Below are 12812 nucleotides of genomic sequence, written 5' to 3'. Positions count from 1 at the left end.
GTAAATTATAAGACACGGTGCACAGCATTTATAATACATGAATACATAGTGGGCCAAATTTGCCCACTGCCCGAAACGGGGTGCATCTACCGATTTCGATGTGTTTCGGCCGTCCCAATGCATGGGGTAGCCAAACCGGAGAAATTCAGCACTTTATGCTTTTTTTTGGAGTGGGCCAGAAGTGGCCTCATTATGGGGGTGGAGATGGGGCGGGGCAGAGTGACCGACGCTGCAGGGAATCAGCACCGTGCTGATGACATCATCGCGCTGATGCGTCACAACGTCCCTCCCCATCAGTTAAAGGGGAGGGCCACTGCAAACTCAGCAACCACTTTAGTGGCAAACACTGGGCCACCAGGGAGGGCTTTGGCCAGGCCAGCACCCAAGAGGGAATGCCAGGCTGCCTGTTGGCGGCCCGGCCGAATCCGCGGCCATAATTTTCAGACCGACCTGGCAGTCGGCCGACAAAAAACAATCAAATGGTGTCGCTGGCAGCGCCACCTCCCCTTTAAGGGCGGCCGCACTGCCAAGCCACGGAGAGTGTGCTGACAGTGAAAGCTGGTCAGTGGCACTGACCGGCGGCGGTAAGGGGTCAGCCCGTGCACGCCGTGACAGGAAAATGGGCGGAGTGATCGCCTACACCGCTCCAAACCTGAGGAAGGGCAATTTTTAAAATGGCGGCCCCTCCGTGGAGACTCGCCGGCCATTCCGCACCGACCCGTGGCCGCTGCTTTCAGGTGGCCAGGGGCCTTATGGAAAGGGGCAATTTCGGCTATATTTTGCTATATTCTACTAAACACCTTCCATTACTGCAGTACCTGCCTCGTGATGCTGCCTAAACATCCATGTTATCTTAATCACTTTTTTTGCCTACCCTTGTTGAAGCAACCTCTGTGCTGTGCCTGTCAAGGTGAGGGAACTCAGAACTTGGCAGTTTCTGTCTCTGATACAGAGAAGGGCTGTGAGGCTGGTCCCTTATGCCAGAGGACTGAATTATGAGACAAGTCTAAAACCAAATTCAGACTCTTCAAAAATGAAAGAAGGAAAGAACAAAAAAAAACCCACAGCCAATTAAACATTTTTGAGATGCTGTCACTGTTGTAATGTAGGACGATGTGAATGTGAGGAAACTCTTGTGTAACATATTGGGGTAATTTTCCCCTTGAGTGGTAAACCAGTGGGGCAGATCGCCTGTCCTTCTACAGCGATGACAGTCAACAGTGACGGCTGATCCACTCGGCCGGTTTACTGCCCACGCAGTAAAGATGAAAATGACTCGCATTGAGTAGAATAGCAAAGGTTAATCTGGAGCAATATTAAACCAGGACGGCAGGATGTGGGGGATAGCGGCACAAACTGGGAAAAGGCAAGTTCAGGATTAATATCAGGAAGCACTTCTTCAAACAGAGAGTGATTTGATCCCTAGAATCATCTTTTGGGTCCGGTAGTCTAGGTGAAGAAAAATCTGCAATCATTCGTTCTGTGCTGTGATAGGGCATTTGGTTCTACACAAGCATGAGGTAGATGGGCCAAACGGCTTTCCTCATCTGTACTTTGCTGTACGATTTTTGTGATCTCTGCGAGGCCCCGGGGGTAGTTGTCAGCTAACACACCCAGCGGAAAAACTGAGGGGATCGGATCAGCTGCCTGTTTTAAAACCTCGCCCAATTTTACATTACACCGTCAGTTTGCCACTGGCTGGGTTAGGTTAAAGTTGCCCCCAGTGTTGGCTCCAGGAGCTTTTACAGCTGATATGTTACAAGTTAGTTATAAAGTGACTGTCCCCTTTTCATCTGAGATAATGGTCTGATTCTACACAGAGACTAGAGCACATAAATCTAGGTGCACGCTCCAGTGCAGTGCTGAGGGAGTGCTGCACTGTCGGAGATGACGTCTTTCGGATGAGCCGTTAAACCGAGGCCCCGCCTGCTCTCTCAGGTGGACGCAAAAGATTCCATGGCACTATTTCAAAGAAGAGCAGGGGAGTTATCCACGGTGTCCTGGCCAATATTTATCCCTCAAACCACAATCACTAAAGCCGATTATCTAATCATTATCGCATTGCTGTTTGTGGGGGCTTGCTGTGCGCAAACTGGCTGCCATGTTTCCCACATTACAACAGTGGCGACACGTCAGAAAAAGTACTTCATTGGCTGTAAAGCGCTTTGGGACATCCGGTGGTCATGAAAGGTACTATATAAATGCAAGTCTTTTATAACAACCTTGGAAAGGGCACCCTTTGCTGACATTGTCCCTTCGTTATGTCCTTCAAATAATTCTCTGTAGTAAGTGGTCCCATCCCCCTCGCAACTGCCCGGATACCTTGGCTCACTCTGCTCTGTTTAGTTGCAACATTGGAGCGGTGTCCAACAGCTGGACTCAGCTGGCATGATATACCAGCCTTGAGCAGCTGTGTAAATAGACACAGCTCTAGTGTTACCGGTGTCAGTTTAAAGCCATGCTCATGTCGACATGACTGAGTTATACATTGTTAGCAGTTAAAAGTGAAAATATTTCAAGTATTTAAGCTGCCTGTAATGTAACAAAAATACATCTTATCAACCCAGGCTGGTTTTCTCTGGTTTATCTGGTCCCCCCACCTCCGTTTAACTCTTGAAGGACCATTATCACCCGGTAAAGTATCTCACTAAAAACAATGGCCCACATTATGCGGTCGGAGGTTTCCCACGGGCGACCTGCAAAAAAATCTACGGAGTTACCTGGTGGTCCGGGAGATTTGGAGACTTGCGGCCCTGGCTGTCTACGCATAGGCTTGTTTAGAGGCCCACATATCCCAGGAGTGCAGGAGCTTCGCAAGCGCCCCTGGGATCAAGTGTGCCCAAACCAACCAATGTTAGTAGGTGATCCCCATTCATGCTAAATGGTAAGCTGCGTTTCTACGGAGCTGCTATAAGCATGAATGGGAATACCCCCAAAAACACACACACACATTAAATTTAAAAATAGACATTACATTTTTTTAATTAATTAAAGTGCAATTTAATGAAATATTTCATACAAAAATTAATTTTTTTGAATTTAAAAAAAATATTAACAGGGCTAAAAATAAACTTACCTTCGTGGACAGGGTTATTAATATATATATATGAGTGATAACATTTTATTTTTTTATTTTTTTAAACTTTTACGCTGGTAAAAGCAGGCCTTACACCGTCTTTTACCAGTGTAAGAATTTCAAGAGCATTCGCTGGGCAGAATTTGGGCAGATAGCCCAGCTCTCCACCCATGGAGGCCCTTTGCCTAGGGAAGCGTGCGATTGGTCAAGAGGATTCTTGATAGATCGCAAGTTCCGGGTTTAGGGGTATGCGCAGCGCATGCGTAAACCCGGAGCTACAGACGAACGCGCACCTCGTCCGCATTCACAGGGGCCGCAAATTCAGCCACAATAACTAAGAGGACAATCTCTGTATCTCTATATTTATCTACTGTTACAGAAGAGAAAGGCTTGTATATAAGAGCATTAAAAAGGGCAGGATCTAGAGAAGTCATCCGGTCTATCCATCTCACCACGAGGCAGAATTGCCCCTGCAATGCATGTAGTGACTTTTGGGGCTCGTGTTTGTGAATACTTCCTGTGAAAATGCAGTAGATACGGCAGAAAATGTTGTTGGTTCTATTTTCCCCCTCCCCCCAGCAGCTAACAATACTTAGGCACAGATTGTTCCAGAAATCGAAGCTAGCGGAAAAAGATGACACCATCCTTTTCTTTGTAAGTTTGGCTTTTTTTTGCTCTATTCTTTACCAGCTGTCACACCGCTTTGGAAAAGAAAAGCAGATTCACATGCTGTGAATCACAAAGGAAACCCATTCCACAAGAGGAGCAAAAGTGAAAGGCAGACTCCAAACTATCTCCCATTAATCCGGGCGCTAAATTCTTCCCCAGGTGGGGGACTCAAGAGTCTAGTGACAGAACAGCACCTCCTCGCTCCTGCTGTAACGCATTGTACTTCTAACCATGACTGTACACAGACATACTGATGTGCACAAAAGCAGAATCGTAGCTCTGTCTGTGATGGCATTTTTCCCATTCTTTCTTTGTTCACACACTAATTATCTGTTCAATCTCGACCAGATTGCCTGCAATACCTCATGATGCAAGGCAGACAGATTAATGAGGAGCGAGAGTCAATGCTGTCAGGTGCATCAAGCAGAAAACAGTTTCTCTTGCGTTCTCTACCCGCCCATCCACCTTTGTCTATCATTTTCTCTGCTCTTCTGTTTCCACCTGTCTCCATCCCTCTGTCTTTGTTTCTCCATTATTTTCACTTCTCTCTTACTTTCCCCTCTTTCTGTCTGTCCATTCCTCCCTCTATTTCTCTCTCTCTGTCTCCCTACCTTTCTATCTTTCCCCTTCTATGTTTAGTTTCTCTCTCTGGGACCCATTACTTTATTCATCTCTCTCTTTCTATCTTGTCCTCCCTCAGTTTATTCCTCACTTTCTTCCTTCCTCATCGTTTTCCTCCCTCGGTTTGTTTCCCTTCTATTCTGTCTCTCTCTTTCTGACTAGAATTAAATTTAAAAGAACAGATTCATACACTCCAAAATATTTCATTGGCTGAAAAGCGCTTTGAGACGTCCAGTGGTCGTGAAAGGTGCCATATAAATGCAAGTCTTTCTTTTTTCTTTCAATAAAAGGCAAATGAAGGGCACCGCCAACTGACTTGAAGCCGTGAGGCCTGTAACAAACTGAACTTATTTCTTTCAGCTTTTTATTTCCTTTACTCAGCAACTTTTGCTCCTCAAAAATTTAGGCTGACACTGAGGGAGTGCTGCACTGTCGGAGGTGCCGTGTTTCGGATAAGACGTTAAACCTGCTCTCTCAGGTGGATGTAAAACATCCCATGGCACTATTTCGAAGAAGAGCAGGGGAGTTACCCCCGGTGTCGTGGCCAATATTCATCCCTCAATCAACATCACTAAAAATAGATTATCGGGTCATTATCACAGTGCTATTTGTGGGAGCTTGCTGTGCACAGTTTGGCTGACGCATGTCCTACTGTGACCACACTTCAAAAGTACTTCATTGGGTCTGAAGTGCTTTGGGACATCCTGAGGTGAAAGGCGCTATATAAATGCAAATCTTTCTTTTTTTTCTTCCTGATGTTGTTGACTCCTCACTAGAGACGGTTCAGCAAGCGACCGATACCCTCGGCACCTGAGCACAGGTGTCTATCATTCATACGTAAGCTTCGACAGTGAGTGCCAGCAGGCTATTCAACTGCAGGGGTTTCACAACCAAGTCTAATCCTGAACCACGCATGCATTTCCAGCAGGGGTCGCCGGAGAGCAACCAGAAACAGGTTGCTAAGGCAAATCGTAGGGCCTCATCTCCCACCCTTCCTGGGAAACCATAACTCACCAGAGCCCAGGATTCAACCTGGGACCTTTCTGGTTTGTGATTCAGCTACTGACTGAATAAACTTGCTGAGTTATTAGGCAAGCGCTGATTTGCTTCTGTTGAGGCTGCATCGTTTTCCATACACAAGAGGGCAAGTGGCGAGGAGGTGGGAGTGGGAAACGAAAGGGGTGGGGGGGGGGCAAGTGAGGATAAGCACTGCAGTGGAGCTTGGAGGAGCACACCTTCTCCTCCTGGCTCTATGTTCAGCTATATCTTTTTAATGGCGGCCTCCCTTTAGGACCGCTGGTTAAGCCACATGTAGGCCATGTTTTTCTGAACGCAGTGATTACAGCCTCTTTCTCTGCCTTTACCAATATGGCTGGTAGCCCCGCTCCCGGAGTGTAGCGAGCACCTGCGCACAATCTGCCATATTGGCCGATTAGACACCTGTTTTGCAGCTGAAAAACAGGTGCGGCACCATCGAATGCCTAGGCCAGCATCGCTTGCAAGAGCACTCGCCTCAACATAACACGCAATTTGCCTCGCTCCCAAGTGATTCATTACAATGGGGATCTCATGTATTGGGGGGATAAAAACAAAAGGAATTTGTTTAATAGGTCTTCTGAGTCTTGGGAGGTAGGCTACTAGTATTACTGAATGGCCTGACCCCTTTCCAAGCTGCACGGCTATATGAAGTTCAGAACCCATGTGTCTAATAACTCTGGTCGGATTCTAGATAAACAAGCAGGATGTGACTGTCTGCGGTAACTTGCATTCAGGCAGCACCATTAACATGTCCAGATAGGTGCACACATACTTGATTTGAGCACAATCCCACTTCCTCGCAATTCCAACAGACCTTTGCCTAAGAGTCTCATTATCCAGGAATTTTGATTCAGGCATAAAACATCTGGGGAAACATTTTCTCAATATCCTTGAAACAATACTCCTTTACTTAGATTTATTTTTAATGAATTATATTGTTAGTATTTTTTTCAGCGTCTCTCCGCTTGTCTTACAAGGACTGGCAGAAGAGAAGAGAAGGGAAGGGGTCGATGGCCTGCTCGTCAGGCCTCTGCCAACCCTGCCTTGCAACTAACTCCTGGGGGCTGGGCAACAATGGCATTCTGAAGCCCCTTTTATACAGGCTGTTGTCTTAATGCTGTGGCTCGGTGGGTAGTACTCTCACCTCTGAGTCAGAAGGTTGCAGGTTCAAGTCCCACTCCAGGAATTTGAGCACATAAAGCTAGGCTGACACTCCAGTGCAGTGCCGAGGGAGTGCTACACTGTCGGATGAGACTGTCTTTTAGATGAGATGTTAAACCGAGGCCTTATCTGCTCCCTCAGGTGGACGTAAAAGATCCCATGCCACTATTTCGAAGGAGAGCAGGGGAGTTATCCCCGGTGTCCTGGCCAATATTTATTCCTCTATCAACATAACAAAAGCAGATTATCTGGTCATTATCACCTTGCTGTTTGTGGGAGCTTGCTGTGCACAAATTAATGCCACGTTTCCCACATTATAACAGTGACTGCACTCCAAAAGTGCCCAATTGGCTCTAAAGCGCTTTGAGACGTCCGATGGTCATGTAAGGCTGCTATATAAATCCAAGTCTTTCTTCTTTCTTTACTTGAATTCGGTGAGGGAGGGGGAGAGGTCTGCATCTGTGAACTCTTAGCATTGACATGGCTAAATCTGGCTGCCTTATATCAGTGGCAGACTCGTAGAGCCGGTTTACCGTGGGAGAAGGGAGACAGATTTAGCAGCGTGAGCGCTTCGGTTTGGCTCTCGGAGTCTCCCGGAATTCTAACTAAAACAAGCAACGAGTTCCAAATTGTGCTCGCGTAGGCTTCAGATCGCTGATCCGCTGGGCAAGGCCTCTCACACAAGAACCGTGTCGTGCCAGTCAGTGACTCATCGGTGGACCTACACACACTGCATTGTAATCACACTTATCTGATGCACAAACAAAAACCGGTTCAGAATCGCAGGTCGCATGTACAGATTCTGGGTGGATTTTCCCGTGTGTGTTATAGAAGCTTACAACACAGCAGGAGGCCATCCAGCCAGTCAATGCCTGTGCCAGCTCCATCCCACTGCCACGATCTTCCCTTCACAAATAGCACTGGTCATTATCCGGACTGCAGAGTGTGATTCAGCGTAAAACCTCGTGGTTTGCACTCATGGAGTTGGTTCTGTACATTTTCACCCATTTTCAGCTGTCGTTTCCATTTTGCTGCCTGTTTGGTGTTTTTAACTGGTGCGGTATATGGCCAAGTTGTTGCATACAGCACTTTTCATGACTTCGGGATGTTCCAAAACGCTTTACAGGCAATGAGGTACTTTTGAAGTGTAGTCACTGTTGTAATGTAGGAAACGTGGCCACCAATTTGTGCACAGCATGCTCCCACCTCTTCTTCGAATTAACGCCATGGGATCTTTTACATCCACCTGAGAGAGCAGACAGGGCCTCGATTTAACGTCTCATCCGAGAGACGGCACCTCCGACAGCGCCGCGTTCCCTCAGCACTGCACTGGAGCGTCAGCATGGGTTTTTAGTGCTGGAGTCTCTGGAGTGGGACAACCTTCTGACTCAGAGGCAAGAGTGTTGCCCACCAAGCCGCAGCTGAGCCCCAGGGATGGATTGTGTGTTACCATGAAGTGAAACGCGTTTTGCGAATCAATACTCATTGTGTGTCTGCCTTCTGTCTGTTTCAGATCCAGCCTTCGTCCATGCTCAGTTAATCCCAGACAGTGGCGAAAGAAACGACGATAAGCTTTATTTTTTTTTCCGGGAGAAATCGAGCGAGAGCGGCAGCTCGGCCATCCACTCGAGGATAGGAAGGATCTGCCTGGTACGTATGTCGCCGCTCTGCTGGTGTGCGAGCAGAAACTCTGCAACACTCTCACTGAAATCGCAGCTGCAGTTTCAAGTATTCTGGGGAAAAAAATCTAAACCTAGATATATATATATATATATATATATATATATAAATTGAATTAGAATTATACTATAAAAATGAACACAAAATGAAAAGCAATTTTGCAACATTAATCCCTTAAAAACCCCAAGCCCTATTTATAAAACCATTTTATTTGTTCCCTTATAAATCTATTGAGACAGCTGGCAAAAATGTGCTGATTATAACAGGAAAGAAAATGAAGTGCTTAAATTTATATAGTCCTCTTCAGGAGGTCCCCAAATCACTGAATCACTTGTTGAAGGGTAGACTCCGATGTATTGCAGGCAATATTGCGGGTAAATGCAGCCGTGAATTTGCACAAACAGCAATGAGATAAATAACCAGATTATCTGTTTCGGTGAGGCTGGTTCAGGGATAATTGTTGGCCAGGAAATCGGGAGAACTGCCCTTCTTCGAATGATGCCATGAGACCTTTTGCATCCACCCAAAAAGGGAGATGAGGCCTTGGTTTAATGTTTTATCTGAAAGATAATGGCCTCAATTTTAACTAATGCATAATAACATATAAAGTTGGTTGTAATGGTCATGAAATTTTGGCCAGTGATTGATCGATAATATGTTTATGCTACAAGGAGTTGTGTTTAACTGATGGGGTTAAATAAAAGCTCTGGACTTTCGGTACGATTTCTTAATTGGGTCACATGTTGCCATTCAAAAATTCAAAATGCTGCCCAGTGCGGAAGTCCCGCCCCCGCCGCTGAATTGCCCTTACCGCCTCTCGGAGGAAGCGGAACGCAATCTCGCGCACTCCACTTTCTTTGGGGGCGGCTCCCGGGGCACTACTGGGGCACTGAGGGAAGCGCTTCTCGGATGCTCTGTGTAACGCTGACACGCTTCAATGTCCCTCCCCTTAAAGGGGGTGGCCCCTGCACACTCTGCTAGGCCTCTGATGGCCTCCACTGGGCCACCAGGACAGCATGGTACCAGGGCTGCAGCCCGGCACCCAAAAACGGCCGCCATCCTATAGCCGACCTGGGAGTCAGCAAGCCAGAAAAGATGGTGGCGTGGGGCGCTGGCGCCCTCCCCTTTTATGTAGCGCCCCGAGGGCGGATGTCAGTCAGCTTCGCAACTCACGAAGCTGTCGTCGACATCTGCTCGCGCCAGCCTTCAGGCCAGCGGGGAAAGTTTCCCCCCTGGGGTGGTGAGGGTTCGCCGCGCGCAGCGATGACGTCATCGCCGGCTGTGTGGCGGCCCAGAGCGCTAACCGCGGGGCATGGCGTTGCCATGGCAGCATCTTCGCAAACTCCCGGACAATTTCCCGGGAGCCAGTAGTACCCCCCGCTCCTCGCCGGCCGAAAAGTCTCCTCCGTCCCGTTAACGCCCCCCAGAGGCATGCCTCTAAGAAAAGGAACAATTTCGCCCCTATGTTTTTTTAATGAAGTGACATCACTTCAGCCTTTTTACATGAAGGGATCCCTCTGGTGGGACAATGTGCAGCAGAGCTGAATAAATCACTCTGCTTTCAAATCTAGCACCAGCAGAGGGATTTGAAAATCTCAATAATGGAGGAACCAGCGACATAAACGTAGAGAACACTCCGCCTTCAGCTCAGCAGCCTGAGTTTACATTTAGGCCAGATCGAGTTGCTGGAGATCTAACAGGGGGCTAAAATGTTACAGTTGGTCAGAACCCTGTCCTTTCACTTCTGTGACCCGAGTTCCAATCTGGATGAGGGTCTGATCTTTCTGTCGGAGGGATGTGGCATCATTCAGCGGAACTGTGCTCAGTTTTGAGTAAATAAACTGAAAGCATGTTCCATCCTGAAGGAATACCTAACCCAGCTACTGTGACTACTTTGAGACATGACATATGGTCCGTGCGGCATGCTTGGGAGGAATGGGTGACTTTGGACCCAAAGATTTCCACCCCAGCGGTTTTCCTTGTCTCGTGTCTAGGTCTATTTTAGACGAATTGATAAAGATTGATTGCCACGATTAGGCAATTACTCCGTTATTGTTGTATCATGTGACTACCAGGATGGTAGAAGGCAAACTAGATGGACTGTGGTCTTTTTTTCCTCTGTCAGTTCCTATATTATTATTTAAACACATTTCCCTCACAGAATGACGATGGTGGTCACTGCTGCCTTGTCAATAAATGGAGCACCTTCCTGAAAGCTCGCCTCATCTGCTCCGTCCCAGGTCCTGATGGAATCGAGACACACTTTGACGAACTCCGTAAGTAATTCCAATTACTAGTTAATGATTAGGGGACGCCTTGGGATGCTTTACTACATTAAAGGCGCCATACAAATTCAAGTTGTTGTTGATACTCTTAACACTTTTTTATGTTATCAGTGCCTAGTGGGAGGAGCATGGGTCTATCACGGTGGCAATGGATTAGAATTCTTAAAGCCACAGTCCCCCAAAGTTCCCTCTTCTAAAAAAAACGAATAAGCTTGGAGAGGAAGAAAACTACAGCATTAATCTCTGCTTCATATAGAGTAGCCTGGTGGGATGATATACTGGGAATTAAATGCTCTGAGCCTCTTCATTCTACACGTGGGGGGGGACATCCCCTGTGTAGTAAAATCATAAGCCCATTCTTTATAAATAGGTTTATGGTTTTTCTACAGAAAGAACATCGAGGTAATCACATATTCTTCTTCTTAGGCGGTCCCTCGTATCGCGGATGACTTGCTTCCACACCAAAAATGATGAGTTCACAGGTGTTTCAATGAAGGACCTGATATTCCAGATCCCAAACTACATGTTGAAGGCTGGAAGATGCCTGTGCATGGATTTTTTTAACATGGGGTGGCCGTTGCACACCAGCCACCACATGGGCTTGACAGAGCTGGGTCCAGTGGCAAGAATTGACCAAAACGACTGGAGACCTGCTCTGCTTCACGGACCTAGTGTGCGCACATATCGCAGTGTGGGCTGGCCCGCGCTGCCCCTGGGCTCTCGCCTCTTCTGGGCCCCGAAACGCACACCTCTCCTGGGACCCAATCACGCCACTTCACGATCACTCGTCACTCCTTCGCCCCGACCTCGCCGCTTCTACTGTACCTGCCTACGCTCCAATCACCGACTTGGACCTTGGCGACGTCCAATCCAGTCGCCCTCTTCACTTCCATCGCCCTCTTGCACCAGCTGAAGTGGTATGCCGCCACGCTGTCCAGGGACCGCTCGCCTTTTATGGCCCCGACCTGCCGCTGGTGTTTCCTCAGAGGTCGGGCCCCCCTAATCTTATATTAGGCTTTTAATCACAGACAGACCATCAGAGGGAAGTGCCATGTGGATGCTCAGCACATCCATACGGAGAGAGGAAATCAGAGTATCCAAGCTCACTGCCCTCCGTGCTGCCCTAATGGGCTTTAACTAGCACCAGTGTCTTGGGCTAGCCCACGGGGAAATGCCGTGCACAGCCTGATCTGCTGCCCAAGGAAACCCACAACATTGTCCAAAAATGCTCCCGAGGCATTGGAAATGCTAGTTTCTAATTAAAAAAAAGGACGTGCTTATTTGTACTGCAAAAATGGCCAACAGGCCCCACCCCGTATTTCTGATTGGTCCCCTTGGAGGATAAGCCACACCCTGAAGTTTCACAGGAATGTGTAACTGAAACTGCCCATCCCAAGGTCTCACTGACTTTGCAAATTGTAACTCGATCCATTTTGACTTCCTGAAGCGACAGAGGACAGAGGGGGTCCCAGAAGACAGCAAGGGCCAGCCAAAGTGCCTTACCCCAGTCCAAGTGCATGCCTCCCCCAGCCAAAGTGCCTTATCCTAGTCCAAGTACATCCTCCCCTTGCCAGAGTGCCTTACCCCAGTCCAAATACTTCCCTCCTCCAGCCGAAGTCCCGTACACTATGTCAAAAAAAGTGCAGTACAAATAGTTAGTCCCTAAAAAAAAATGACTTGCCGTACCCAGACCAGAGCAGCATTTGCAGAGGCTCAATTGGGGAATGCTATGTGATGTGATGAGATCTAAAGAGAGGAAAGGAAAATGTAAAATAACTTTCATGAAATCCTTGCTCACTACGTTCCATGACTCTATGTACCATGACTCACTATGTACCATGACTCTCTACGTACCATGACTCTCTACGTACCATGACTCTACGTACCATGACTCTACGTACCATGACTCTACGTACCATGACTCTACAGATCATGACTCTACAGATCATGACTCTCTATGTACTATGACTCTATGCACCATGACTCTACGTACCATAACTCTACGCATCATGACGCTACATTCCATGACTCTATGTACCATGACTCTCTACGTACCATGACTCTATGTACCATGTCCTGGTATGTTCCAAAAAAATTAAATCATTTCTTTGTGCTAACAAACTACTTTTATTAGATTATATTGAAAGACACCTGTGAAAGATTCAGCAGCACTTTGCCCAATTGTGCTTGTATTTTATGAAATTCAGCACCATTAAAATCATTCGTACTCAGGTTACATGACGGAAAATATTAATGAAAGATGGAAAAAATGGTCAACAATG

At 47.2% G+C, this 12812-nt stretch overlaps 1 protein-coding gene across 2 annotated transcripts in view; it reads left to right on the top strand.

Moving 5' to 3' along the window:
* The window catches only part of sema3fb (sema domain, immunoglobulin domain (Ig), short basic domain, secreted, (semaphorin) 3Fb), a 263872-nt gene that overhangs the window by 206991 nt on the left and 44069 nt on the right, over positions 1–12812 (top strand). For both annotated transcript variants that reach the window (XM_070895532.1, XM_070895533.1), the window contains 2 exons: positions 8079–8215; positions 10407–10521. In XM_070895532.1, coding sequence (XP_070751633.1) covers positions 8079–8215; positions 10407–10521 — 252 coding nt within the window. The remainder of the gene's footprint in view (positions 1–8078; positions 8216–10406; positions 10522–12812) is intronic.

The sequence above is a fragment of the Pristiophorus japonicus genome, chromosome 12 (genome assembly GCF_044704955.1).
Source record: "Pristiophorus japonicus isolate sPriJap1 chromosome 12, sPriJap1.hap1, whole genome shotgun sequence".
Lineage (NCBI taxonomy): Eukaryota > Metazoa > Chordata > Chondrichthyes > Pristiophoridae > Pristiophorus > Pristiophorus japonicus.
This window is presented reverse-complemented; position numbering and strand designations above follow the sequence as displayed.